Here is a 27,440-nt window from a genome sequence, read left to right as displayed (position 1 = left end):
CTGTCAGTAGGAAGATAACAGGAATGGATCTAGCTGAACACTGTGAGCAGGACGCACTGCACTAAATGTAAATAGTCTAGCTGCCTGACCGTGGTACTAATAGGATCAAAAGAACACCAGTAATTTTCTTCAGGTAGCTTTATATACTGTAACAAGACAAGCCTGCCTGTCAGTAGGAAGATAACAGGAACTGATCTAGCTGAACACTGTGAGCAGGACGCACTGCCCTAAATGTAAATAGTCTAGCTGCCTGACCGTGGTACTAATAGGATCAAAAGAACACCAGTAATTTTCTTTAGGTAGCTGTAAATACTTTAACAAGACAAGCCTGCCTGTCAGTAGGAAGATAACAGGAACGGATCTAGCTGAACACTGTGAGCAGGACGCACTGTACTAAATGTAAATAGTCTAGCTGCCTGACCGTGGTACTAATAGGATCAAAAGAACACCAGTAATTTTCTTTAGGTAGCTGTAAATACTTTACCAAGACAAGCCTGCCTGTCAGTAGGAAGATAACAGGAACGGATCTAGCTGAACACTGTGAGCAGGACGCACTGCACTAAATGTAAATAGTCTAGCTGCCTGACCGTGGTACTAATAGGATCAAAAGAACACCAGTAATTTTCTTCAGGTAGCTTTATATACTGTAACAAGACAAGCCTGCCTGTCAGTAGGAAGATAACAGGAACGGATCTAGCTGAACACTGTGAGCAGGACGCACTGCACTAAATGTAAATAGTCTAGCTGCCTGACCGTGGTACTAATAGGATCAAAAGAACACCAGTAATTTTCTTTAGGTAGCTGTAAATACTTTAACAAGACAAGCCTGCCTGTCAGTAGGAAGATAACAGGAACGGATCTAGCTGAACACTGTGAGCAGGACGCACTGCACTAAATGTAAATAGTCTAGCTGCCTGACCGTGGTACTAATAGGATCAAAAGAACACCAGTAATTTTCTTCAGGTAGCTTTATATACTGTAACAAGACAAGCCTGCCTGTCAGTAGGAAGATAACAGGAATGGATCTAGCTGAACACTGTGAGCAGGACGCACTGCACTAAATGTAAATAGTCTAGCTGCCTGACCGTGGTACTAATAGGATCAAAAGAACACCAGTAATTTTCTTCAGGTAGCTTTATATACTGTAACAAGACAAGCCTGCCTGTCAGTAGGAAGATAACAGGAACGGATCTAGCTGAACACTGTGAGCAGGACGCACTGCCCTAAATGTAAATAGTCTAGCTGCCTGACCGTGGTACTAATAGGATCAAAAGAACACCAGTAATTTTCTTTAGGTAGCTGTAAATACTTTAACAAGACAAGCCTGCCTGTCAGTAGGAAGATAACAGGAACGGATCTAGCTGAACACTGTGAGCAGGACGCACTGCACTAAATGTAAATAGTCTAGCTGCCTGACCGTGGTACTAATAGGATCAAAAGAACACCAGTAATTTTCTTCAGGTAGCTTTATATACTGTAACAAGACAAGCCTGCCTGTCAGTAGGAAGATAACAGGAACGGATCTAGCTGAACACTGTGAGCAGGACGCACTGCACTAAATGTAAATAGTCTAGCTGCCTGACCGTGGTACTAATAGGATCAAAAGAACACCAGTAATTTTCTTCAGGTAGCTTTATATACTGTAACAAGACAAGCCTGCCTGTCAGTAGGAAGATAACAGGAATGGATCTAGCTGAACACTGTGAGCAGGACGCACTGCACTAAATGTAAATAGTCTAGCTGCCTGACCGTGGTACTAATAGGATCAAAAGAACACCAGTAATTTTCTTCAGGTAGCTTTATATACTGTAACAAGACAAGCCTGCCTGTCAGTAGGAAGATAACAGGAACGGATCTAGCTGAACACTGTGAGCAGGACGCACTGCCCTAAATGTAAATAGTCTAGCTGCCTGACCGTGGTACTAATAGGATCAAAAGAACACCAGTAATTTTCTTTAGGTAGCTGTAAATACTTTAACAAGACAAGCCTGCCTGTCAGTAGGAAGATAACAGGAACGGATCTAGCTGAACACTGTGAGCAGGACGCACTGCACTAAATGTAAATAGTCTAGCTGCCTGACCGTGGTACTAATAGGATCAAAAGAACACCAGTAATTTTCTTCAGGTAGCTTTATATACTGTAACAAGACAAGCCTGCCTGTCAGTAGGAAGATAACAGGAACGGATCTAGCTGAACACTGTGAGCAGGACGCACTGCACTAAATGTAAATAGTCTAGCTGCCTGACCGTGGTACTAATAGGATCAAAAGAACACCAGTAATTTTCTTCAGGTAGCTTTATATACTGTAACAAGACAAGCCTGCCTGTCAGTAGGAAGATAACTGGAACGGATCTAGCTGAACACTGTGAGCAGGACGCACTGCACTAACTGTAAATAGTCTAGCTGCCTGACCGTGGTACTAATAGGATCAAAAGAACACCAGTAATTTTCTTTAGTTAGCTGTAAATACTGTAACAAGACAAGCCTGCCTGTCAGTAGGAAGATAACAGGAACGGATCTAGCTGAACACTGTGAGCAGGATGCACTGCACTAAATGTAAATAGTCTAGAAGATAACAGGAACGGATCTAGCTAAACTGAATACAGTGTACACCTGGGATGCATATATATACACAATACACTTTAAGTGCAGCTAACTGACTGACTGTCCTGTCTAATCTAGCTAACTCAAATGAAATGACACTGTCTCTCTCTCTCTCTAAGCACACCGGAACACACTGCACAGGGCCGCCATGCAGGCGGCCTTATATAGTGTGGGGCGTGTACTAAATCCCCTGAGCCATAATTGGCCAAAGCCTCCTTGGCTTTGGCCAATTACGGCTCTCTGTTCAGGCGGCGCTGTGATTGACCAAGCATGCGGGTCATAGTGCATGCTTGGCCAATCATCAGCAAGCAATGCACTGCGATGCCACAGTGAATTATGGGCCGTGACGCGCCACACGAATTTGGCGCGAATGGCCCATATCGTTCGCAATTCGGCGAACGACCGAACAGCCGATGTTCGAGTCGAACATGGGTTCGACTCGAACACGAAGCTCATCCCTATTCTTGATGCTGACAGACCTACTAGGTGTTACCACACTCTTCAACACACCTTGAAGCTGAAAAGTGGTTATTTTTTTTTTGGCAAACAATGCCCAGCTGGGTAAATAGTATAAATACTACAGCAATAAAGATCAACCAATGGCGTTGTGACAAATTATGCACAATACCTATGTAATAAGGAAGCAGATTTCAGGTATCAGTATGTCAGGGCTGAAGAAGGACCCTAAGGATAAGAACACAGGGGCAGCTATCAGAGATCCCTCCCTATACCACTTGTCAGTGGTTTCTTAATGAAAGTCGGGGTCTGAGTACTGGAGCTTGCATCTGTTAAGGACACTTGTAATTGCATAGAGTAAAGCGAGACAGCAACAAGAAATTGCACAAGGCATCTCATCAGTGCAGCAGGCACCTGGGTAGTTCCACAGAGCTCAACAAAAAGGTCCTCCTTCTTAAGCCAACTCCTTCCAGCTGTTACAAGCAGTCCTTTTAGCAACAGTGTAGATGAAAGCTCACCCCCTAGAATTAGCATACCTGGAAACACGGATCTTGAATGGCAGTCTGTATAGTTCAATTTCATATGGACACAGTTATTCTTATAGTCCCATACATCACAGTTCAGGTCCCAGTAACACCAGCATAGTGTCCCTTGCAAGTAGGGATAAAATAGAACAATCCATAAGCAAACCACTGTGCAAGCAACCATGACATTAGCCGAGTCCACAAATGTAGGAATGCAAGGGGAAAGTCTCTGAGCACACCTGTTCACAGGCTCATAGCAGGCAGCACTTCTGGGCAACAATGCCAGCCCCTCAATCAGCACACAGCAGCAGGATGGGGCAGTACATCTCAGTAATTTCTAATTCTCCTGTCTAAGACCTGTAGCAGCAGAACAGATAAGTCAGGCAGAGCTAATCTCCCTGCAATTGCCCTCTAGCCACAGCACACCTACAACCTGTACATCTCATTCTCCCCCACCATATCTGTCCTCCTTATGCACGATTTTCCTTCTCCCTAATCCCCCCTGCTCTCTAGGCACTCTGGGATCTGTAGTCTTAGTCCCCTTCTCCACAGGTCTCTGTCTTTATGAAGGGACTACATCTCTCATACTCCTCCGGATTTGATAGGTGGGGCTTCAGACCACTGCGCGGCTAATCAGAGTCCTTCCCTATAAATTTCTCATTCCTTCCAAAATGGCCACCCCCTATGTTGAGGACACCTTTAGCATTGTCCATGGTTGCCTCCATTATGGGTGCTGCCTCTCTTCACTCATTGATGCAGTCACCACAACACCTGCACTGGGGACACTTTTTTTCTGTCTAGCCAGTCCTCCCATCACAAAAAAGTAAGTAACAAGATGCATTGGAGAAATGTCCTGCAGGGTAAGCTAAAGGGGCCACAGTCCAGGCTGCAAAATATGACCACTGTGATCTAAACAATGTGGTGCTACTGTTATAGTCAAGCTCACACTTTAAATACAGTTGCAACCCCTCTCCAAACATAGTGCTTATGATTGTGACCATAAAGCTCTATTTTGATCTTGTCACTCCAGAATACAGTGTGTCCCAAAGTTGTCAAGGTGTTGTCAGCCATATTGTAACTGGGCTTTTTTGTGGCATTGGCGCAGGAAAGGCTTCTTTCTGGCAACTCGACCATGCAGCCAATTTTTGTTCAAGTATCATCATAATGTGCTCCTTGAAACAACCACACCATCTTTTTCCACAGGTTACCTGTGGGTTTCTCTTTGTATCCCAAACTGGCATATTCCAGGCTTTCAATATAATTTTTGTATCCTTTTCCATCTTTATAAAGTTGCATTACCTTGTTATGCAGGCTTTTAACCATTCTTTTCTGCTCTCCATGGCTCAGTATCTAGCCTGCTCAGTTCGTCCATGCGAGAGCTAAGAAACAAAATTTATACACAGACACTAATTGCAATTGAAAAAGCCACAAATGTGGAAAATTAACCTTTTTTGCCATTTTAACCTGTGTGTGTCATCTTGTGTGTCTGTACCAAGGCCAAACATTTCAGGGGATGGAAACTTTTCATCTGGTCCATTTGGGGGATTTCTGTTATAATTATGACTTATGAGCGAAACAACTACTGTGATAATAAATGGCTACATATGATCACTATCATTAAATAAAAGACAGTTTTTGGGCATGATCAGTCATATTTTCAATCTCAATGCCAATATTTCATGATTTCTGCGAGGGGATGCAAACTTTTGAGCACAACTGCATTAGTTTATATCCAAATCAGCGCTGTTAAAGACTGGAATGGTTTTGTATTATGGCTTAAAAAATAATTACAGTGGAACCTCGGATTGTGAGTAATGCGGTTTATAAGCGTTTTGCAATACAAGCTATTTTTAAAAAAAATCCTGACTCGATTTGCGAGCATTGTCCCACAAGTTGAGCAGGATTCAAGCCGCTGGTTTGTGCATTTCCGTATTTGGACAGAGGTCTGGGGGCACTGGGGGCTCCCAGTGCTTTGTGGAAAACTCGGAGACGCTCAGAGACACTCGGAAAAACTCAGTTCCCAAGTGTCTCTGAGTGTTTCCTAGTGTTTCAGAGCGTCTTCGATCATCACCGGAGCCCCCGCACCTCTGGCCTCTTGGGGTACTGCATACATCGGTGCCCCCTCACCTCTGGCCACATACAGTACTGCATAGACCAGCGGTCGCTGTGGAACGGATTATCCGAGTTTCCATTATTTCCTATAGGGAAACTCGCTTTGATATGTGAGTGCTTTGGATTACATGCATGCTTCTGGAACGAATTATGCTCATAATCCAAGGTATTCCTGTACAACATTTGGGGGAATCACAAGTAGATGTTTTGGGTTGTACAGTTTAGAGATGTATACGTTTTGAAAGAGTTAAAAGGTTTTTTTTTTGCATATGGTTGTGTTCAGGAGATTTCTCCTTCAAGTATTTAAAACTGATACTTGCTTTATTGATTGATTGAATAATTGATTGATTGATTTAATAATGATAAAGTAGGGAAGGTTTACAACCTACTAAGACAAATAGAAAGGGTGAATCTGCTCGATGGGGTCACAGTCAACAATATTATTATTATTATTATTATACAGGATTTATATAGCGCCAACAGTTTGTGCAGCTCCTTACAAAATGAACATTACAGGGGCTCTAATCCTTACCTTCTATTTTTTTTTACTCTAGGGACCCTTATGCCCCGTACACACGGTCGGACTTTGTTCGGACATTCCGACAACAAAATCCTAGGATTTTTTCAGACGGATGTTGGCTCAAACTTGTCTTGCATACACACGGTCACACAAAGTTGTCAGAAAATCCGATCGTTCTGAACACGGTGGCGTAAAACACGTACGTCGGGACTATAAATGGGGCAGTGGCCAATAGCTTTCATCTCTTTATTTATTCTGAGCATGCGTGGCACTTTGTCCGTCGGATTTGTGTACACACGATCGGAATTTCAGACAACGGATTTTGTTGTCGGAAAATTTTATATCCTGCTCTCAAACTTTGTGTGTCGGAAAATCCGATGGAAAATGTGTGATGGAGCCCACACACGGTCGGAATTTCCGACAACAAGGTCCTATCACACATTTTCCGTCGGAAAATCCGACCGTGTGTACGGGGCATAATTGTGACAAGTCACAGTGTGCAATATGAGATCTACCTAATGCTGAATATTTTTTTAAAAATAACAAACGTTTATGGAGATGGACAGACTTATTCAATGTTTTCCACAATATTTTTCAGATTTTTCTCATCTTCTCAAGTCCTATGTTGATTCTGTCACTAAATGTGATATTGCCCACCTGGAGCGTTCCATGTCAAACATGACCCTGGAGAAGAATCAAAGCTCAATACGCAGATCTACAGAGTCATATGAAAACAAAATGAAAGCTCAACAATTCAACACTGAAGAAGAGTTCCAAAGGCTGCATGAGAGTTTACTGGAAGAAGCTCTCCGTGAGTTTGAAAAGAGCTATGTCACGCATGAGAAGAGTCAAGATGAATACCTCCATCAGCTAGAGGTAGTTCATGTGAAGGTTGTAATGTGCCCCAAACATTTGATACATTTATTCATTTTGTGTTGGCAATTGTTTTGGCAGAAAGACCTAAAGGAAAGGAGGGGGGAGCTCTGGAAGATTTGTGAGGATTCCTCTCTGAAAAAGTGTGAAGATCTACTTAAGAAACTCAAGTGTGATGTAGACCAGGCCCTCAAGGAAAACAAATACCATGTCTCTGGAGGATATGATGCATTTTTAAAGGACAAGGATAATACAATAAGGGTGTATAATGAACAAACCGACAAAGGCGTCAAGGTAAACTTAAATGGTCTTCCAAATTTCTTGCTCTGCAGATTTGGTATATTTTGATATCCCTGTTACATTGGTTTATACTAATATTACTCAATAAAATCTTCAAATGTAATATGCTATACTGGTTCCAAGCAGGTGTAAATACTTGCTGGCACTGTGTATATTTTCAAGGACCAAATATACATGTAAGGATAATGCCGCGTACACACGAGCGGACTTTACGGCAGACTTTGCCTGGCGGACTGGATTTCGTCAGACAATTCAATCGTGCGTGGGCTCCAGCAGACTTTGTTTTCTCAAAAGTTGGACGGACTTAGATTTGAAACATGTTTTAAATCAATCCGTCAAAATCGAGTCCGGTCGAAAAGTCCGCATGTCTGTATGCTAGTTCGACGGACAAAAAGCCACGCTAGGGCAGCTATTGGCTACTGGCTATGAACTTCCGTGTTTTGGTCCGGTCGTATGTCATCACGTACGAATTCGATGGACTTTGGTGGATTGTGTGTAGGCAAGTCCGTTCATTCAGAAAGTCCATCGTAAAGTCTGTAGAAAAGTCAGCCGAGCAAAGTCTGCCGTAAAGTCCGCTCGTGTGTACGCGCATAAGAAACAGAAATAGAGTTCACTGTATAGTGCAGATTAAACCACTTTAACAGCAAGAAATTAAAATTGCGCTTACAATACGTACCACCAAAACAAACTCTGATGAAGGGGCAAGGACACAAGAAACATGTTAGTTAGTAGAAGTACTGCATTACCCTACACACGGAGTCAGTCGACAGTCACGTTCCAGCTTGGGATATTTCTGCAGTCTCTATCCTCAAGACTTCCTGTGTCCACCACAAACTTTCTAGTGTGATTGATGTCTTCCCCACTGCCAGCTTCTACATGAGAGTACAATTGCATCTGTTGGCAGGACATGGTATTCCTCTGAATGAGCTGTTTTTGGTGGAATGCATGGAGCAAGTCACTTATATGTAAGGGCAGTTTTAATTTATTATTAATATTATTTAAAATGTATATAGGGCCAGCAGTTTGCACAGCAGTTTACAGTATAAAGGGGGACAGTACAATTACAATACAGTTCAGTACAGAAGGAATCGGAGGGCCCTGCTGATGGAATTTACATTCTAAAGGGAGGGGGAGGTGCTACAAAAGATCATAGCTGCAGGAGATCATCTGATGGAGATGGCCGAAGTACAGTTTTTAGGTGGAGGTGGGGTAGTTCTTTTACTATCCAATCACAGCCCTGACCAAGCTGTAATTTTATGACTGCAGTAGAGTAAAGTAAATGGTTGGGGTTTAGTGTCTGGCAGGGGTGTCTGGATTTTTTTTTTATTTAAATGTTCCTAATTTTCACATACAAGGTACTTATACTTTATTCAAAAAAAGACTGCTCCATAAAATCCCCATTTCCTCTCCTCCCCCTCCCCCTTTCCCCCAATCCCTCTTCCTCTTCAACCTTTATAAAGATACAAAATCTTTCTTCTTCCATTTCCACTACCTAGCCTTTTTCATACTCCCATTACCTCAGTATATCTCTTTGTCTTCTTAAACTCTATCCAACCTTTACAGATATTTACAAATCTTTCTATTCTGTCCTCTCCATAATGATACAGTTCTTCCATATTATAGATACATTCAATCCCTTTTAACTCAATCTCTTAAAGAGTGAGTCCACCTAAAAAAAAAAAATTTAAAGCCAGCAGCTACGAATACTGCAGCTGCTGACTTTTAATAAATGGACACTTACCTGTCCCAAGGTCCAGCGATGTGGGCAGTCGAAGCCGATCAATCACTCGGGTCTCGGCAGCTGCCGCCGCCATCCTCGGTGAGGGAATCAGGAAGTGAAGCATTGCGGCTTCACTTCCCGGTTCCCTACTGCGCATGCACAAGTCACGCTGCACGTCCTAACTGGTCCCCGCTATCTCCTGGGACCTGTGTGTCCCCAAGAAGTGGGTGCAAATACCGGTATTAGACAGGTATCTGCACCCCCCTCCCCCCTGAAAGGTGCCAATTGTCACACCGGAGGGGGGGGGAATCGGATGAGCGGAAGTTCCACTTTTGGGTGGAACTCCGCTTTAACTTTGGACTCTCTGGTACCTGCCAATCTTTTGAAATCATATATTTTGCTGCATTTATTAAGTGAGGTATCATTGTTTTCTTCTATTACTTAATTGTAAGAATGGTATTATGGAATAAGTACAATTCAGGACTTTTAGGCATGCTTTCTCCTGTTATTTCCTGTATCTGTTGTATAATTTCCTGCCAAAATGTCTGTATTTTTTGGCATTCCCACCATATATGTGTCATTGTCCCTCTCATCCCACATCTTCTCCAGCAGAGTGGTGATTTTTCCGGTTGGTATTTATGTGCTTTTGTGGGTGTTATATACAGTGGGGACGGAAAGTATTTAGACCCCCTTAAATTTTTCACTCTTTGTTATATTACAGCCATTTGCTAAAATCATTTAAGTTCATTTTTTTCCTCATTAATGTACACACAGCACCCCATATTGACAGAAAAACACAGAATTGTTGACATTTTTGCAGATTTATTAAAAAAGAAAAACTGAAATATCACATGGTCCTAAGTATTCAGACCCTTTGCTGTGACAGTCATATATTTAAATCAAGTGATGTCCATTTCTTCTGATCATCCTTGAGATGGTTCTACACCTTCATTTGAGTCTAGCTGTGTTTGATTATACTGATTGGGCTTGATTAGGAAAGCCACACACCTGTCTATATAAGACCTTACAGCTCACAGTGCATGTCAGAGCAAATGAGAATCATGAGGTCAAAGGAACTGCCTGAAGAGCTCAGAGACAGAATTGTGGCAAGGCACAGATCTGGCCAAGGTTACAAAAACATTTCTGCTGCAATTAAGGTTCCTAAGAGCACAGTGACCTCCATAATACTTAAATGGAAGACGTTTGGGACGACCAGAACCCTTCCTAAAGCTGGTCATCTGGCCAAACTGAGCTATCAGGGGAGAAGAGCCTTAGTGAGAGAGGTAAAGAAGAACCCAAAGCTGAGCTCCAGAGATGCAGTTGGGAGATGGGAGAAAGTTGTAGAAAGTCAACCATCACTGCAGCCCTCCACCAGTCGGGGCTGTATGGCAGAGTGGCCCGACGGAAGTCTCTCCTCAGTGCAAGACTCAGTGCAAGACACATGAAAGCCTGCATGGAGTTTACTAAAAAACACCTGAAGGACTTCAAGATGGTGAGAAATAAGATTCTCTGGTCTGATGAGACCAAGATAGAACTTTTTGGCCTTAATTCTAAGTGGTATGTGTGGAGAAAACCAGGCACTGCTCATCACCTGTCCAATACAGTCCCAACAGTGAAGCATGGTGGTGGCAGCATCATGCTGTGGGGGTGTTTTTTAGCTGCAGGGACAGGACGACTGGTTGCAATCGAGGGAAAGATGAATGCGGCCAAGTACGGGGATATCCAGAGTGCTCAGGACCTCAGACTGGGCCGAAGGTTTACCTTCCAACAAGACAATGACCCTAAGCACACACTAAAATAATGAAGGAGTGGCTTCACAAAAACTCTGTGACTGTTCTTGAATGGCCCAGCCAGAGCCCTAACTTAAACCCAATTGAGCATCTCTGGAGAGACCTAAAAATGGCTGTCCACCAACGTTTACCATCCAACCTGACAGAACTGGAGAGGATCTGCAAGGAGGAATGGCAGAGGATCCCCAAATCCAGGTGTGAAAAACTTGTTGCATCTTTCCCAAAAAGACTCATGGCTCTATTAGATCAAAAGGGTGCTTCTACTAAATACTGAGCAAAGGGTCTGAATACTTAGGACCATGCGATATTTCAGTTTTTCTTTTTTAATAAATCTGCAAAAATGTCAACAATTCTGTGTTTTTCTGTCAATATGGGGTGCTGTGTGTACATTAATGAGGAAAAAAATGAACTTAAATGATTTTAGCAAATGGCTGCAATATAACAAAGAGTGAAACATTTAAGGGGGTCTGAATACTTTCTGTCCCCACTGTAACATCTTGACATGCACTTATAATTCATTTCTATTATGTTTGTTTCCATGGGGGTGTCTGGATTTAAAAAAACAAATTACAAATCACTGAAACACTGATATCAAGTCAAATTTCTACCATTCTGTTAGTAATTAGGCTGACTTTAAATTTGTAATTTTGCTATAGCTTAAAGGAAAACAAAGATAAAGAAATAAAATTATAGACATGTGCAATTCATTTTGTTTCAAATTAGTCTTTTAACGAATTTCGACAAATTTGTTAATTTGGAAATATCCAAATTAACAAAAAACCATTTAACACATTTTTCGAAATATTCGTAATTTTGAATATTCGTAAATTCGTAAATTTGAAAATTCACAAATCCGAAAATACAAAAATTCTAAATCTGAAATAATAACTAACTAATAACTAACTATTACTAACTATTAAATTATAGGTATTGGAATTCCCTTTCAAATTTGGCTGTAAGTGAACGTATCGAATACAAATTTATCGAAAGTTACGAATTATCCAAAATAATGAATGCCATATCTCAATGAATCGTGGAACGTAACAAATTATTATTAATAATAAATAAAAGAAATAATAATAAACATGTATTATTATAATTATTATTATTATTTATTATTAATTTGTTCCGTTCCATTTGTTTTGATGGAATTATTCTGTTATTTCGGATAATTCATAACTTCGGATAAATTCGTATTTGTTACATTCACTAACAGCCAAATTTGAAAGGAAATTCCAATACCTATAATTTAATATACTAGAAATGGTGGGAAGAATGTGGAATAAGGGCTACTCCAACAAAGTCCTACCTCCCCAAGGGAAGAATATTGGACTATTCCGGTACCCAAAAGGATAGCAAACCTTCGGTAAAAATTTCCATTTATTTAATTTACAAACATTGTTATACAGACAAACACAACATCAAGGTTGTTTACAAAATACATAATTACACAAATATTAAAACAATACTCAATACAGCCCCCATAAGTAGGTAGAGGTGCTTTGATGTGATAATGGACGTTTAGGCCTCAACAGTTTTGCGGCCACTGCTGCTTCCTCAGGAGGTGTTCAATTTTTAACATCTAGGAGAGGTAAATTATAAAAATTACATACAAGATACAATAAAAAATATAATGACACAATGACAGTGAAAATATTGGAGTATTAATACGTTATATAGCACAGACTCACCAACAAAATGAAAGACGGCAATATTGAGACACCCAACCTGGGTGTTCCCCCTGTGGGCGGACACGGGGGGCAGATAGGACGGACTATGAGTAATCAAAAAAATATATATGTAAGAGTAAATATTCTGTGTAGGTTTAAAAACCACAACGATGAGGGTGTGCTGCTAAGACATAAATGACACTGTGTACAGGGGTGGAGCAGGAGGGAGAACAAAAGAAAGAAAGGGGGGGAGAAGGGGGAAAGAAAGACCCCGAGGGGAAAAGGGGGGAGAGAAAGGAAGAAGGGGGGGAGGAAAAAGGGAGGGTGGGAGGGACGGACCAGGGGGAAGGGGAAAGAAAATAAATAATTAGCAGGGAAGGGGGGGGAGAGAGGAAGGAAGAGGAGAGGGGAAAGGGGGAGAGGAAAGGGAAAGGAAAACATGGGGGGGTGGAGAAACGGAGAGACTGGTTAGGATTGGAGAAACAGGAGTGAGGGAGGGGGGGACAAGGGAAGGAAGGGGAGGAAGTGGAAGAGGACTAGGGGATGGGAAATGGGAGAAGGGGAGAAGGGGAAAAAAAAGGGGGGGGAAGGGGGAGGAGAGAAGGATGGGGAACCTATCATTTAATAGTTAGTAATAGTTAGTTAGCTAGTTATTCTTTTGAATTTTCAGATTTTCTTTCTTATTTTCAGATTTTCGAATTTTCAAATTTATGAATTTTCGAATTTATGAATTGCAATCATAACAAATGACTTGAAAAAAAAACAAAAAAACAAAAAAACTAATGAAAAACGAATAAATTTTTCGGCAGTGCACATGTCTATAAAAAACCTCTTGATGATTTCAAACACATTTTATTTTTACAGGCCCAAGAATTTCTTAAGGAGCTTTCTGACTATTTAGAAGGCATAGGAAACACAATACCAAAGACTGTCCAAGCAGGTAAGTCTTCCTTCCTTGTCACTGCAATCTTATAAACACATTATCTTACGGCAAACACGTACAGTATATTACATTTCAGCTGCTCTTGTAAAGGCAAATTTCTCTTACAGCTAAAAAGCGCAAACAACTAAAAAGAGGAGATTCCCGGGATTGCGACCAGCTGTCAGATTATGTTCAAGATTACCAGCTACCCTCTGGCCGATTTGACCGTCTTCTTATCCAGCTCTTCGGTTACATTGGCCATGGAAAGTCCTCCTTTGTGAATTCCTGTGTCTACACAATGAGTAATGGCAAATTCCAGGACTGGGCAGGAGAAGGAATATCCAATGGTGGGAAGACCATGGAGAGGAGAGCGTATGAGCTCACCAACACAATCTCTATTGTGGACAATCGTGGCTTTGCAACGTTGGGGGATGCAGAAGCTTGGGAAATCTATGCACAATTATGTAAGTTGATTTCTAATTCTAAACAAACATTGGAATTTCAGAACAGAATTTCTCTGTCACTAAATGCAACTCATGGAGTTGAATAATCGTGATTTGTTTACTATAGTCTCTGTGTACATACCCTGTTTTCCCGAAAATAAGACCTAGCGTGATTGTCAGTGATGGCTGCAATATAAACCCTACCGCCCAAATAAGCCCTACCCTGTATCCCTGAAAATAAGCCCTACCCTAAAAATAAGACCTACAAGGACTTTAACTAGGGCTTATTTGGGGGATAGGGCTTATATTGCAGCCATCACTGACAATCACGCTAGGTCTTATTTTCGGGGAAACAGGGTAGTACCCCTGGATACTCATATACAAAAATAATTATCCTGAGATCTAATGATTATAATGCTTTATTTTACATTGCATCAGACTATTATTTTATGTTGCATTGCAATTTATTTCCTGTTACTACTATTTTTTAATTTGTGTATTATCTTTATCTGTAAATATTTTTGGTACCCCTCTTCGTGGCCATTTTTTGCGATACAGCACTGCGTTATTTTAACTAGCAACTGAGCGGTCGTGCGATGCTGTACCCAAAGAAAAACATGTAATTTTTTTCCCACAAATAGAGCTTTCTTTTGGTGGCATTTGATCACCTATGCAGTTTTTATTTTTTGCACTATATATGAAAAAAAAGACCAACAATGTTGTAAAAAAAACTATATTTTTTACTTTCTGCTATAAAACATTCCCAATAAAAAAAAAAAAAAATCTAATTTCTTCATCAGTTTAGGCCAATATGTATTCTGATACATATTTTTGGTATAAAAAATCCCAATAATAATTTAAAAAAGGAAGCCTATTTCTGGCAAAGCCCTGTTTCTGGGGGTCCCACAATATATATATTATGAGGCTGACTTTGCTGACCTCTCAAGTTATTGATCTGGAACATACTTTATATGGAAAAAAAATACTGCGCTCAGTCAGTGTGATCTTGGTGATGGACTGCACTCTGGGGGGAAGGAATGGGTCACATGCTCCCTATAGCTGGAGGTACTGGATATTTCTAAGGCCTCTGACAGTCATACAGCACATAGCATTAAATGTGAAAATTGGTATGAGGTAGGGAGGAGGAAGTAAGAGGGAAGGTGGGTTAGCAAGAAATTCCAACGCTTTGCCTATTCAAGGATTCCTTTTAAATAATGTTATTTTACAGTGAAAACTATGTCTGTAGGGAAGAAATGATGGAACATTTCAATAATCACTTTTTATAATGATAATTATATTTTTAAAAGGTAATTTTGCACCTTTTAATGAGAAGGTGGAGTGGAATAAAAGCTTTCAAGTACGAAACGATGGACTAATACGAAAAATGAAGGAAAATAAAACTCCTGACCTGATAGTTCCCGTCTTTGTGTGCAGGTAACTTTATAGCTTGTGAATCTGATCAGTGAAATATAAATTATATTTTAATGTAAATATCAATGATTTCAATTCTTTGTTATATTTGAACTAGTGATCAGCAAATCTACCCGGGTTTGATTTACCAAGGGTTTGGCAAATCTTTTGCAAGATTTGGTGAACCCAAACTTTCAAATTCAGAGGCGAATCCTATTAAAGTCTTGGGGGGGACTTGTTGTTAAATTCTGTTAAATTCTATTAACAAATCTTTTGAAGCTGGGCACTGCCACAGGTGACAAGTACCACTGCAAAATTTTTTTTTGCAAAATACTGTTTTAGAGAGAAGACAGTGTTTAATGTGGCTTTGAGGATAATACACAAATATTTTTAATAACATACTTGGGGGATGCCCTAAAGCTGCATTTGGTCTTACAGAACAGTACGGTTTTCATAGACAGTCTCAGAAACAGCATACATTGGCATCATATACTTGACTATGGAATTTATGGGTTTTTTTTTCACAAGAAATCTGATTCATTCCAGTTTGAAAAAGTTTTTTCTTTTAGGTTGCTTAAAGCTGAGTTCCACCCAAAAGTGGAAGATCCGCTTATCTGCTTTCCCCATCCCCCTTCCCTCATTTGGAACTTTTCAGGGGAGAGGGGGGAATGGGTACTCATTTTTGACAGGTACCAGTCCCCACTTCCGGGAGACTGCACCACGGCAACATCCCTCAAAAGTTCGGCCCCCCTCCTTCTTCCTCTACCACCGAGCCAGTTAGAAAGCGCAGTACGCTTTGTGCATGTGCAGTAATGAACCGGCTGTGAAGCCGAAAGGCATCACTGCAGGTTTCCCTTACCACAAATGGTGGCAGCAGCACCCAAGAGCCAATCCGAAAATCGTCTGGGGTGCCAACATTGCATGATCCCTGGACAGGTAAGTGTCCTAATACTAAAAGTTTTAAATTTTTTTCATGGGGGGCTCCACTCTAAGCAGCAACACATGAATTTTCATCAAATGTAAAAAAAGCTTGCTTTGTGTGGCAGATAGAAATTAGCCAGCAGCTGTGGTTGTCCCTTCTCTCAATGATACAAAGCTTTCCTTTCGCTGGACAATTTATAACAAACCCCTATTATAAATTAAGGGATTGTAGATAACACAATCGTGTAAAATTGAGGAAAAAATTACATAAAAATACTGGAGACAAAGATCACTTGCATGTGTTTTACTACAAGAATTAAGGTACTGCAGAGAATACTGCACTGTAAATATGGCTGGTATAGGCCCTTTTTCGCTGATGGACCTTTTTTTATAGTTTTTTTTCTTTTACAAACATTTTGGCCTTAAGAATATTTATAATCCCCATAACATTTTATATTTCTGAAAGCAGGGATCATTTAGAATCCTTAAAGGATTGCACAGGCTTGCACATTTTTATGTTGCAGGATATTTGCACAACTGTTTATCAAACCTTTATTTTCAGCAAAAAAACATAAAAAAAATACTGAACAGAAACACAATATAATCTCCAATTTTGTTAAAAGAAGAAGAGAAAGGAAACTCTTTTGCTGCCAGACCATTTTTTTTTATACACATGCTAAGATACATGTGTTTTGGCCTAAAGACTATATATAACCCCCATAACATGTATTTTTGTAAGCAGGGATCCTACACAATAAAACATGGTAGTTACACATTTTTAAGTTGCAAGATATTTGCAAATATGTAAAACATATTTGTAAATATGTTTATCAAAACTTTATTTTCAGCAAAAAACATTAAAAAACTACTGAACGGAAACACAATATAATCTCCAATTTTGTTAAAATATGAGATTGTGTTGAGTAAATAGATGCCAAATGTGTCAGTTCTCAAAATGACATGTAACTGCTAAACTGTGACAAACTGTGCTACTCACAATTTTACTTATATGACACTTTACGAATTTCTGCAGCTTATCAAATTAGAGTTAACTGTATATAATGGCTCTAGAATTATTCCTCTGGCTCTGGAATCTGTGGTCATATGCAATATGTGATGCGCAATTGGCAGCAAATAAGCTTTAATCAGGGATAGGGGACCTAACTGGTGTATGCCTAACTTTTATTTCACCTATATGGATTTAAGTGCACATTGCTCTTGCACTGGCAGGGACTGCAAATCTCAAACCTATTGTAGTAGTAAACACAAGACTTATCCCCTATTAGAACTAAGGATGTGTAGTCTCAAGGTTACATGCAAACAACATGATGGTTGTGTATCTTTTTGACCCATCACTATGTAACCAACGGGTGACATAAACACTCTTACACTTGCATAAAGCAAACCCCTAGCTAAGCCCCCAAAAGTGTGGATACCAAAACCATAAGATAAATTGAATAAGCTTGCATGTGTATTATAGATTTGGGGAATTTTGTATATATTTTACTAACGCTGACCTGCAGCATGTCCCCATAACATGTAAAGGGTCCCTAACAACGACGTATCCCTTTTCACTTTAAGTGTATTGTATGTATGGTCAAAGTTTTCCTTTACTCCATAATCCAGATGAGCAAAAGTTTCAGTGCAACAAGTTTCCTCATTGGAATATTTCCCCTTACCTTTTGTTTTGGTGGCAGCTGAAACATTTTGGATTTCCCATCGCTTTTGTCTTGTGACAAATGTCATTGGCACAAAGAACTTGAAAATTTTCAAGTTGGACACAGACAGTAATAGTGGTAGGGAATCAAATCCCTTTCTACTCCATCCAAAACGAAATAAAAAAATGTTTTAGCTATATACACATTATTCCTCTCCCTACTTGTATACTTAACAACCTAAATTTTACTTTTATTTTGTCCTTAAAATTAAATCCCTAACCTAACTATAATGTATTATCCCTTTTCAATTACCCTGTCCCCTAAGCAAACTCTAAAAGACCGTAGGCTGCCATTATGCTGACCCTAACAGTAAACTAAACTTGTTCAGAGAACTAACCTTCAAGCCCAACTGAGCTCTCAGTTTAAAGTAGCTAAATTCTTTCCAGGTACATCGAAAAAAAGGTCTGACAAGTCTTTTAGTTTGTATCATTAGAAAACAGCTACAGCCTGAGGAGAGGATTTGTTTGGACGCAATGGTCTTTCTGATGTGGTCTTGGACTTCCCTTGCTGAGTCAGATTTAGAGCTCTCCATTCAGTAGGGAAGATAAGCTTTTCTGATTGGAGAACTTTTCTTCTAAATCAGCAGGGAGTCAGACCTCTGCAAGGAGACCACTGCTTCCACACACGGAGCAAAGTTTGCTTGCTTTCTTAAGAAAAACAATTTTTAGGATACTGCACACCGTTTATTTTTTTCATGGAATGAAATTTAGGTGTATTAAACTGAAAGTTCAATTGTGCTTTAACCCTAAACTAATCCCAAAATCTAAAGAAACCCCTCCAACAGAATAATTACCTTACTCCATGCCAGGCATGTGACAGTAATGAGGTATGATGAACCCAAAAACTGAGCAAGAAAAACAGTGGCACCCTCATTTTGCTAAAATTCAGCAGCCTATGACATAAATTAGCTTTCAATCTTTTTTTTCTGAGGTTGGTAGAGAATTAACAAACAGAAAAACAGTTTATCCCCAGCAAACAAAATAGTCCATCAATTTTGGCTCACTGTCAGTCACACTTGTCCCTTAACAGGATTCTTGAAAGTTGCCATCTTCCTCCAGGATCCCAAAGAGGAGGTCTCCACAGTTCAGCAACCATGTCTCAACCACAAGCTAGTTCACACTGATCCTTATGTTCTGCACAACTCAACCTCAGAGACAGGTGCTGGCTGTTTCCTCTTCTGGATGGGTTAACCCTTTCAGCATAGTCCCTGTAATCAGGGTTTAGAGGTTCTTTCCCATCCAAAAATCTCTCTGAGACTCTGAATACCAGGTCCCAAACAAGGACTTAAGAGTCCAAGAATGCAGCGCTACTGAAAAGCAAAGTTCATGTGTAATATTAGTCCATCAACCTGCAATTCAAAGGATAGATGAAAAAGGGGCCCCACACCAGATGCAGTGCAATAGGACAACACACAGCACTGCAGTGTTTCTAGTAAGTCTCCTAAGAAACAAGATGTTAATAGGCATATACTGAGTGTGAATTCTACAAGTCAGCTTCGAAGATCTGGCGGGCAGTTAACATCAATAAAGCACCAAGCAGGTGACTCCACATAATGCGTCCAAAGTATCAGCTTCTTAGGGAACCTCAGACTTACCGGGATAACAAATAAAGAGCCTTCATGGTGAAGTACATCAATCAAGTTTCAAATTTAATGAAAGAAATGTACTTAAAAAAGACTAGTCTGTTCAAATGTTTTAAAAACATTTAAGGAAATACAGAGGCGTGATGTCTATTAAAGACGAAATGCGTAAGCCGTGACCTGGCGCAAGCACGCTATCAGCTGGCTGCCATTTCCTTGGATGTTTTTAAAATGTTTGAACTGACTAGTCAGTGTGTAAGTACATTACTTTTAATAAATTTGAAACTTAGCTGCCTGCCAGATCTTCGGAGCTGACTTGTGGAATTCACACTCAGTATATGCCTATTAACATCTTATTTATGGTAAGGAGACTCGCTAGAAACACTGCGCTGCTGTGTGTTGTCATATTGCACTGCATCTGGTGTGGGGCCCCTTTTTTTCATCTATCCTTTGAATTGCGGGTTGATAGACTAATATTACACATGAACTTTGATTTTCAGTAGCGTTGCATTCTTGGACTCTTATGTGTTTTTTTTTGTAATCAACAAATCATTGCTGGCTGCTACCATATTCATTCATTCATTTTTCTTTGTGGGCAGCGCAGATGACTTGTTCCCAAACAAGGACTTACCAATCCTGAAATCACTGTAAATTAGTCCTCTCCAAGTGGATTATCCCAGAACCCCTCACCCTACATGGCTGAGAACCCCAAAGTACTCAAACTGAAAACAATCATTCCCCTTATGCCCCGTACACACGGTCGGATTTTCCGATCGGAGCGTGTTGTCGGAAATTCCGACCGTGTGTTGGCTCCATCGGACATTTTCCATCGGATTTTCCGACACACAAAGTTTGAGAGCAGGATATAAAATTTTCCGACAACAAAATCCGTTGTCAGAAATTCCGATCGTGTGTACACAAATCCGACGGACAAAGTGCCACGCATGCTCAGAATAAATAAAGAGATGAAAGCTATTGGCCACTGCCCCGTTTATAGTCCCGACGTACGTGTTTTACGTCACCGCGTTTAGAACGATCGGATTTTCCGACAACTTTGTGTGACCGTGTGTAGACAAAACAAGTTTGAGCCAACATCCGTCGGAAAAAATCCTAGGATTTTGTTGTCGGAATGTCCGAACAAAGTCCGACCGTGTGTACGCCCTATTAGGGTCAAAACCCAAACAGTGGGGGAATATACTTGCTGTCCAGGACACACTTATTTATTATTTAGAAATAACTTTCATATATATATTTTATATTCATATTTTATATAAATTATATTATATTATAATAAATTATATATATTTATATATTTTTGAGCTCTTGAAGTAATCTAGAATAACTCAGAATTTTCCTCTGCAGCTCCGAACATAACCTTAGTGATGCTGAATCCAGCTCCATCAAAATGTTCTTAAGAAAGGCTCATCAACTTACTGGTAAGAGAGCACTAAATTTGCTGTAATGGTAATTTTGCTTTAAAAAATCTATTAAGTCAGCTAAAGCAATATATTGGAATCTATTCTGTTTTCGAGAAAGCAGCCACAGCCCAAGTAGAAAACCCTATCCCCTGCAAGAATGCTGCAGAGAAAAACCTTTGCTCACTGTGTGGAAGCAGTTGTCTCTCTGCTGCTTCAACATGGAACACAAAAGTTCTTCTCTGTGGCATGCTAGCAAGCGGAAGTCCTTTTTACTTAGGCTGCTTATAAGAGGGAGTACACTCCCACCAGTGGTGGATCGTGCTCTATTTTTGGGGGGCTGCAAACAGACCACCTAACCCCCCTCTGTTCGTTCGGTCAGTCGATCGGTCACACGGTCTGTCCGTTAAACCCCCCATCACTCGGTCGATTGTTTGGTCAGTCAGTAGTCAAACCCCCTCCCCCATCGCCTGGTTGATTGTCCGTCTGCCCATCAGCTCCGCACCTACCCCATCCAGGTCGCAGGCAGCTTCAGTGGCTTCCCCCTGCTCCTGGCCAATACGGTCACTTCTCCTCTCGGCCAATCGGGTCTTAAGACCTGCTTCCTGATTATCCAGGAGGAGAAGCAGGAAGACAATAGCGAATATTAATTCACTATTATCACACAGTGCTCTGTGCCCCGAGCCCACCCTTTTTTAAGTCAATTAGATCCTCAGGCTCTAATCACGTGCTTAAAAAAAAAAATCTATTTAAATCCATGCGTCCGGCGCCCTGCATGTAGATTAGGAGCCAGTACATAGATTAGGGGGGGTGGTGCCCCTGCGCCCTTAATGGAAAGGCCGCCACTGCTATTAGTCCTTTTTACTAATTAAAGTATATATTATTGACTCTGAAATTATGGCAAATCAACTGTTAGACATTTGCATTGACTGATAAGCCCCACCCACAGACCCCTACAACCCCAGGTAAGGGTTGTGGGGAAGGCACTGTTGCCCTTGTCAACATTGGGACAAGGTTCTTCACCAGGGGGGGACTCCCCTGATGTTGAGGGCATCTGGTCTGGTGTGGTCCAGGAAGGGGAGGGTGGAGCACAACCTCATATATCCCCTTTCCTGACCATGCTGGGTACATGCTCTGATTAAGTGTATACTATAGATTTTTTGGGGTACCTTGCACATTTCTTATATTTTTTTTTCTTTGGGGTACAGCCCTTAAAATCCACACCAAACGCAAAAGGTCTGGTATGAATTTTTGGGGCTATACCCAAGAAAAAAAACAGCACAGACCCCTTCTAAGTTCCCCCAATATGCAAAGCAGACCCTTTTTTCCATTTAAAAAGAAGCCAGCAATGAAAGGTCATTTGCCAGCCTTTTTATTTCCTTTGTAAATATCAGTGCTGCTACAGCATTTTCTGTACACCACAGTGATGAGCCTCTTCAAAGGAAGGACTAGGAGACACCCCAGGCTTGTTATTTAGAGGAATTGGGAATTTTTAATCTTTCACTTTAAGAATTAAAAAAAAATCACCTCTTCTGGCCAAATGTAATTTTTTAAAAATTGTTTTTGCAATGGTACATGCTTCCCCAGGGCAATGACCCCCTCCCTTTCTCATGCTATTTTTGAATCCCCCTTGCCTATTATTATTCTGCCCCCATTGATTTCAGTGGAGTTTGAGATTTGGCATCACCCAAACCCTGCTCAATTGACCCCTGGACAGTTTGGCTCATCCGTAGTCCTAATTATTAATCACAAATGTGCTTTTATCAATATAGAAATATAAGAATAACTGATGCTGATGTTGATGCTGATTATGTATATCTCTCCAGGTATTCAGCCCTTCGTTGTTCTGACCAAAGATAGAAAGGACTCCGGACTCAGAACCAAATTTGCCCAGATGGGGATAGAGAATGTTCGTCCTATAGAAAATTACATTATCTCCGACCATGTCAGTGACAGGCACAAGCATCTCAACTTTCTGAACTTTTTGAAAGACATCTTACAGACTGTAAACTTCCACCTGCATGAGAGCGTAAACTTTGAAACTCAGCGGTATGAATGGATGAGCTTCCTGATGCAGATGGCCAACAACATTTGATATAGTTACCCCTGAAGCCCAACTCCACCCAATCTCCTTGGAGCAGCCCCGGCATCCTTAAAGTGATTGTAAAGGCAGAAGGTTTTTAATCTTAATGCATTCTATGCATGAAGATAAAAAGCCTTCTTTGTGCAGTAGCCGCCCTCAGCCCCCCCTAATACTTACCTGAGCCCACTCTCTATCCAGCTTGTTGTAGGATTGTCTCAGCTGCCGGGACTCCAATCCTCATGCCATTGGCTGGCTGACTTTGAGTGACAGCAGCGGAAACCAATGGCATGAACATACTCCCTCTACTGGTCAGATGTCTGAACAGTACTAAAAATAAAACAACAAAAGAAGACAAAATGCTCCCTTGTGGTCAAGAGAGAAAAGACAGAATTATAGATCGTGCACATGGAAATCACCAGCTGCACAAAGCCCAATATCCATGTTAATCCATCTAGTGGTTGATCAATTGAATGAAATAAAAAAATATACCATATAAACTGCAATTTTATTGAAATTAACCATCAGCCTGCTGTTACATTAAAATCAATTGACATAAATCACAACCCATATAAATGGGTATTACAGAAAATTATTCTATACATTTTAATCTCAACTGTAAAAGCAAGACATAAAAAACATATAAATAAATAGATCTGAGAAGACATATTTACAAGGAAGGTAAGTGTGACATTCCTACTATCAGAACAAATATAATTGTATATAATCTTAAAAAAATGGTAACAAGGTTATTCAATATTAGCCAAAAAGCCTCAGCCTAAACCGTACAACTTGTGTAGATGGATAAACAATCTCAGCGGATGCACAAGTAACCAGTATGCCATTGTTGAAATAAATGAAAGCAACAATATTACTATTTTGGTCCATAAAGACATGGATGAGTGAGTTTGGGGTGGAGGAACTTTACTGACCTGTGCAAAGTCCTGACCTCACCCCGATAAAACACGTTTGTTATGAATTAGAGTGGAGACTGTGAGCCAGGCCTTTACGTCCAACATCAGTGTCTGACCTTACAAATGCTCTTCTGAAAAAATGGTCAAACCTTTCCACAGAAACACCCCTACACCTTGTGGACAGCCTGCTGAGAAGAGTTGAAGCTGTTATAGCTGCAAAGGGTGGGCAAGCTCAATAATGAACCCTACGGACTAAGACTGGGGTGCCAATAAAGTTCATGTGCCTGTAAAGGCGGGCGTCCTAATACCTTTGGTAATATATATATATATATATATATATATATATATATATATATATATACAGTGGGGACAGAAAGTATTCAGACCCCCTTAAATTTTTCACTCTTTGTTATATTGCCTCCATTTGCTAAAATCATTTAAGTTCATTTTTTTCCTCATTAATGTACACACAGCACCCCATATTGACAGAAAAACACAGAATTGTTGACATTTTTGCAGATTTGTTAAAAAAGAAAAATTGAAATATCACATGGTCCTAAGTATTCAGACCCTTTGCTGTGACACTCATATATTTAACTCAGGTGTTGTCCATTTCTTCTGATCATCCTTGAGATGGTTCTACACCTTCATTTGAGTCCAGCTGTGTTTGATTATACTGATTGGACTTGATTAGGAAAGCCACACATATGTCTATATAAGACCTTACAGCTCACAGTGCATGTCAGAGCAAATGAGAATCATGAGGTCAAAGGAACTGTCTGAAGAGCTCAGAGACAGAATTGTGGCAAGGCACAGATCTGGCCAAGGTTACAAAAAAATTCTGCTGCACTTAAGGTTCCTAAGAGCACAGGGGCCTCCATAATCCTTAAATGGAAGATGTTTGGGATGACCAGAACCCTTCCTAGAGCTGGCCGTCCGGCCAAACTGAGCTATCGGGGGAGAAGAGCCTTGGTGAGAGAGGTAAAGAAGCACCCTAAGATCACTGTGGCTGAGCTCCAGAGATGCAGTCGGGAGATGGGAGAAAGTTGTAGAAGGTCAACCATCACTGCAGCCCTCCACCAGTTGGAGCTTTATGGCAGAGTGCCCCAACAAAAGCCTCTCCTCAGTGCAAGACACATGAAAGCCCGCATTGAGTTTTCTAAAAAACACCTGAAGGACTCCAAAGATGGTGAGAAATAAGATTCCCTGGTCTGAGGAGACCAAGATAGAACTTTTTGGCATTAATTCTAAGCGGTATGTGTGGAGAAAACCAGGCACTGCTCATCACCTGTCCAATACAGTCCCAACAGTGAAGCATGGTGGCGGCAGCATCATGCTGTGGGGGTGTTTTTCAGCTGCAGAGACAGGATGACTGGTTGCAATCATGGGAAAGATGAATACGGCCAAGTACAGGGATATCCTGGATGAAAACCTTCTCCAGAGTGCTCAGGACCTCAGACTGGGCCGAAAGTTTACCTTCCAACAAGACAATGACCCTAAGCACACAGCTAAAATAACGAAGGAGTGGTTTCACAACAACTCAGTGACTGTTCTTGAATGACCCATCCAGAGCCCTGACTTAAATGCAATTAAGCATCTCTGGAGAGACCTAAAAAATGGCTGTCCACCAATGTTTACCATCCCCCCTGACAGAACTGGAGAGGATCTGCAAGGAGGAATGGCAGAGGATCCCCAAATCCAGGTGTGAGAAACTTGTTGCATCTTTCCCAAAAAGACTCATGGCTGTATTAGATCAAAAGGGGGCTTCTACTAAATACTGACCAAAGGGTCTGAATACTTAGGACCATGTGATATTTCAGTTTTTCTTTTTTAATAAATCTGCAGAAATGTCAACAATTCTGTGTTTTTCTGTCAATATGGGGTGCTGTGTGTACATTAATGAGGAAAAAAATGAACTTAAATGATTTTAGCAAATGGCTGCAATATAACAAAGAGTGAAAAATTTAAGGGGGTCTGAATACTTTCCGTCCCCACTGTGTATATATATATAATATATATATATATATATACTGTATAATGGTATACAGTATATATGTCTTTTTTTTCTCAAAGTGCATTTATCAATGCAGAAAAAAAGTGTCACATAGCTAAACAAACATGGAAATGAAAAGAGGCAATGCTGTGTAGTTTTACAGCCTTTCACACATTTCATAAACTTGGTATACAAGAGATGAGGCCCTGATTACTATACACGGGATGTATATACATACAGAGAATCAGCCCGGAGCTGTCTGTCCAATAAAGGGGGGGGGGGGGGCAGCTGGCATACTGCTCAAAGAAAAAGTCATCCCCTCTGCCAAAAATCCAAGGATTATGAAAAAGATGACAGTGTTTCCATAGAGGACCAGGCCGCAGGTTCCCCTGTAGATCATTTTTATTCTGGCAAGTATAATGTCTAAAGTCCATAAAGTCCAAATGCTGAAACTACAATTCCAGTGGTAAAAAAGTAAGCCAACTGAACCTTGAGTCTCTGAGTCATTGCTGAGTCTTGTGGCAATAAAGTTTGGAATGGGAATGATGACGTAGAATATCAAAACAAACAGAGGCCAGTAAACTCTATAAACTTTCTAAGGCACGTCCAAACATGAGAAAGGTCAGACCAATGTTTCTCAACCTTTTTTCAGTCAAGGCACCTTTTAAAAATTACGGACAATCTCGAGGCATCCCATTCTAAAATGTAAAAGCTATTCTAATAGTTTTACATAATGCAGCAACATCCACAAGTCCAAGTAGGACACACAAAGTTAAAGTTGATCTATTCTTCCAAAGCAAAGCAAATTGGCTGAGGCTGTATGAATATGTAGGTGAGGATCTGCCTCCTCCACTCACTAAATTCTGGAACCTACCAGAATCCTTTGGAAAGCAGCAGAGCCTGCAACCAGCAGAACCCAGAACAGCCAAAAGCAATTGAACATTGTTCCTCTGCTACAGAGGAGCCAAAAGTAAATTTGTCTCAACTATTAGGAACCTACCTAGAAGGGTGCTACATAACTTTTTTCTTTTATTTCTTTTCAATTTTTTTTTTTCTTCATGGGGTGTCTGGATCTGGTCAATGGTTCTACATCCAGCCCGCCCTACACCCCTTCGCTTGTGCAACTGTGCAGTGGATCGCTTCTATTAGTGATTTATTGCTGGATGCAATCAGCCTGTAATATGTCCCAATAGCAGTGATCTATTGCTGTTTGGACCGGAGGGACAGAACTGTAACATTTCCACCCGATCCACCATACTGACAGAGAGCGCCATGATGTCACATCCCTTCCTATGTAAACACAACCTGGAAGTGTTTTATTTACTTTTAGAACATTGTATCAGCTCCTGGGCTTGGCGCTGGACCCCAGCTGTCCCGAAGTGAGCCCACAGAAGCCGCTGACACCACCAGTTGTTTATAAATAAGTGGTAGACAAGCCAGGCCCAATATTCAGCATTGTTTAGCCTCGTCTAATT

At 40.7% G+C, this 27,440-nt stretch overlaps 1 protein-coding gene across 1 annotated transcript in view; it reads left to right on the top strand.

The window, feature by feature from the left end:
• LOC141148234 (guanylate-binding protein 1-like) overlaps positions 1-23,558 on the top strand; it is a 44,959-nt gene extending 21,401 nt beyond the window's left edge. The window contains exons 7-13 of the mRNA XM_073635483.1: positions 6,816-7,093; positions 7,172-7,384; positions 13,435-13,510; positions 13,621-13,956; positions 15,243-15,369; positions 20,926-20,999; positions 22,805-23,558. Coding sequence (XP_073491584.1) covers positions 6,816-7,093; positions 7,172-7,384; positions 13,435-13,510; positions 13,621-13,956; positions 15,243-15,369; positions 20,926-20,999; positions 22,805-23,073 — 1,373 coding nt within the window. The 3' untranslated portion in view covers positions 23,074-23,558. The remainder of the gene's footprint in view (positions 1-6,815; positions 7,094-7,171; positions 7,385-13,434; positions 13,511-13,620; positions 13,957-15,242; positions 15,370-20,925; positions 21,000-22,804) is intronic.
• Positions 23,559-27,440: the final 3,882 nt, after the last annotated feature.

Source organism: Aquarana catesbeiana, linkage group LG06 (genome assembly GCF_042186555.1).
Source record: "Aquarana catesbeiana isolate 2022-GZ linkage group LG06, ASM4218655v1, whole genome shotgun sequence".
NCBI lineage: Eukaryota > Metazoa > Chordata > Amphibia > Anura > Ranidae > Aquarana > Aquarana catesbeiana.
This window is presented reverse-complemented; position numbering and strand designations above follow the sequence as displayed.